Source organism: Nestor notabilis, unplaced genomic scaffold, assembly GCF_000696875.1.
Source record: "Nestor notabilis isolate BGI_N333 unplaced genomic scaffold, ASM69687v1 scaffold10164, whole genome shotgun sequence".
Classification (NCBI taxonomy): Eukaryota; Metazoa; Chordata; class Aves; order Psittaciformes; family Psittacidae; genus Nestor; species Nestor notabilis.
The window spans coordinates 1-3077 of record NW_009925198.1 but is presented as its reverse complement, the minus strand read 5'-3'; the positions used below and the strand labels follow the sequence as shown (position 1 = coordinate 3077).

Here is a 3077-nt window from a genome sequence, read left to right as displayed (position 1 = left end):
AAGCTTTAAGGTCCCTTCCTACCCAAACTGCTCTGTAATTCCATGAAAAAGGTAATTCCAAACACCAGCTAAAGGGACTTGGTAACTCACAGTTTAACAGCATTCTTTGCAATGGTGAAGTAATCATCAGAGGTTTATGACAGCACTTTTCATACCCTGTGTCTTTAGCCAACAAAGTGGTTGCAACAACAGCAGATCTGAACATTACTTTCTGCTCATGTTGTCAACAGGGCCACTAATTTAAACATCTCATATTCAAGTTGGTACGACAGCATACTTGACAGCTCCTAGAATACTTTTAATTACAGAGAACCCACTGTTAGACACGTGTGCCAAGACCACAGCTACAAATGGAAAGCAATCAGTTCTTTCCGAACATCTACAAATTTGCAGCATTATCAGTTTTGATAAGCTATACAGTATTACCAACACATTTTCGCATCAGTTATAGTTATTGCTGCTGTACAGTTTTCTAGGCTACCTCATCATCTGAGCCTGAAGCCTAATGAATACTGCAGGTTAATGACTATGTTCCAGCTCAGAGCAACAGTAATGCGGCACACTACAGAGACCTGGCAACACCAGCTCTTTAGTGTGTCAGCAAAGGCGAGTAACATGTCCTTAACCCAGAATACTAAAGATAAAAATTCTATAGCATGGATTATGGTGTTAGGATACCCACTTTGAGGCTCACCAGTTTTATCTATTCTACGTTATTATTCTGTGAGTAGTCTGAAGACCATTTGAAGTGTTTTACGCTGCTCTTTAAATATCTACCCAGCTAAAAATGTTAAGCCCAACTTCAGTTTTGAAATGCAATTTTTACAACCCTCTGTTTTCATATGTAAAGATAATATGTGAAGGTGGTTCTCAGTACACACCTGTTGTCAAAAACACTTCAAGAGTTTCACAAAATACACAGCCCAAGACCTTCAAATTCAAGATTTTATTTAGTCACATCCAGCATGGTATGCAACTGTAGCTGTCCTTCTTCCATTAAGAGGCTGTGTAGAAGACTTCAGCTCTGCAAGAAAAAAAAAACCCACAAAGAATTAACAAATTTGAAGTCTCTATGTTACCTCTGAATCTAGAAAAGCTGTAAATCTATGCTCTAACCAGAATTTTTATGGGCTTTGCTTCATCCACAACATGCTTTTGTGGCAGAGGCCTTGACTTACAAGAAATTGCACAGTTCTAAATGCTCAAGTTCAACACAAGTCTACTGTATTTTTTTTTCCTCCTTAGCTAGAGAGCTAAAAACATCAGCTCAGCAAAGGAATCACATAGATTCAATTTGTTCCAATTACAAGATTCCAATTAGGATTCCTCACAAGAACTGCCTGGATCATTCCAGCTCCTCAGAAAGATTTGCTGTTTCTCAGATTATAGAATCGACAACACGATGTATTTCCAAATTAGAATAAGATTAAGACAAAGCGGACTTTCAACTGTAAATGGTATGTTTTGACAGTCTGAACTGTTTCTGAGGCTTGCTTTGTCTGTTAGCATCACCAGCAAACATCAGCTGAAATAATTTCTGCTGTTAACAACCTTATTTTAAGCGGACTTTACCCTGTAAATGCTTAGGAATGTTGCATGTAGATGGTGTGATTGTTTTGACATGGCTGAACTGAAGTTCAATAAATCTTGTTTTCCACTGAGTTTTAACTGGCACATCAGAAAGCGTTTACAGTATCACAGTTTCTCATACTGTTTTGTTCACATCACACACACCAGTTATTCCTATAGATGACGTGAATTGTAGCTTTATGTTTACTCAAAGAAGGCAGACACGGTTTTGGTTGCCATTATTATCCAAATCAAACCAGTACCATTCTCCTGCCAGTTAGCCCAGTGGCACACTGCCAAGCTGCAGTCAGAGGCGTGGCCTTTGCAGAGTCAAAATTAACAAGACAATGAGTGCAGCAGCCCTGTGAAGCAAACTTAAACCCACTGGTTGCTTGAGTTTAGATACAACTGCAGACCACATCTCTAAGCACTTGGACTGCAAAAGGCTGAAAACTGTAATAATGGTTTTAGCTTAAACTCTTTAAAGCTTAGTTTTGACCTCAGATTCCACTATGCTACAAATGTAACATCAGTTACCCAGTTAGTGCAATTACAGTCTGTCGTCTTCATTTCTTAAGAAGCTGGTGCCTGACAATAACAAAAGGGGCGACAAATCCACTTCCTAAGAATCCACACATTAGTACAAGTAGTCGCCATTTGTTATCCACAGAAAATGGAAGGTTCTAGAAGAGAAAAATTAATTTTAGTTTTGCAATCAATAATTACTTCCTCAATGACTAGAAAAATGTAAGAAGCTCAGAGCAGTTACAGATGGAGTTAAACTGACAAAACAAACGTTCAGTCTGATTACAATTTCCCTTCCTCTCAAGGAAAGAATCACAGCAATTAGACTAATAGCTCGGATGTGACCTCTGGAGGTCATTTTGTCCACTCTTCTCCTCTCCCCCCAGTTTAAAGCAGGGCCAGTTTGCTGACAGCCTTGTCCAGCCAACTATAAATGTCCCTGAAGATACATACCCCACAGCCTCTTCAGACAGTCTGTTCTGACATTTAATTACCTTCATTGTAAAAGACTTCCTCATATTCATCACATATGCCGAATTAGGTTTTTGATGTAGGACTTAAGAGCACTTGTTAAGCACAAGGTACATCAGAAAGCGTTTACAGTATCACTGTTGCTCCTCATACTGTAATGTTCATCATCTGTACCGTTGAAGGTTACAGAGACAGACACTGAAGTCATTCGCACCACAATCTGCTTCGCTGTGGCCCTAACAGTGACGCCACGAGACCCCACAGCTCACACAGTTATCAGCTGAGAAATGGCAACACGGCAGCACTACTCTGCATCCATTTTTCTGGAGACTTAGAAACCGATCATGTGCAGAACCTTTGCCAGGGGCTCACGGAGCGAGAAGCTCACCTTGAGCACGCCCGCAGCCAGAGCCAGGCCAGGCCCGCACTGCGGCTTCAACAGTGCTCCTACAGTTCCTCCTCCCCCAGCGATCTCCCGATTCCACCCCGCCGGCTCCTCGCCCGGGCTCACC

General features: G+C 41.1%; 1 protein-coding gene across 1 annotated transcript; it reads right to left on the bottom strand.

Moving 5' to 3' along the window:
* Positions 1-2135: 2135 nt before the first annotated feature.
* LOC104404498 (cytochrome c oxidase subunit 7C, mitochondrial) lies at positions 2136-2252 on the bottom strand (the record flags this gene model as incomplete). Its single annotated transcript, XM_010012939.1, has 1 exon — positions 2136-2252. A coding segment is annotated over one exon (117 nt), but the record flags the coding sequence as incomplete, so codon positions are not given.
* Between the last annotated feature and the right edge of the window lie 825 nt (positions 2253-3077).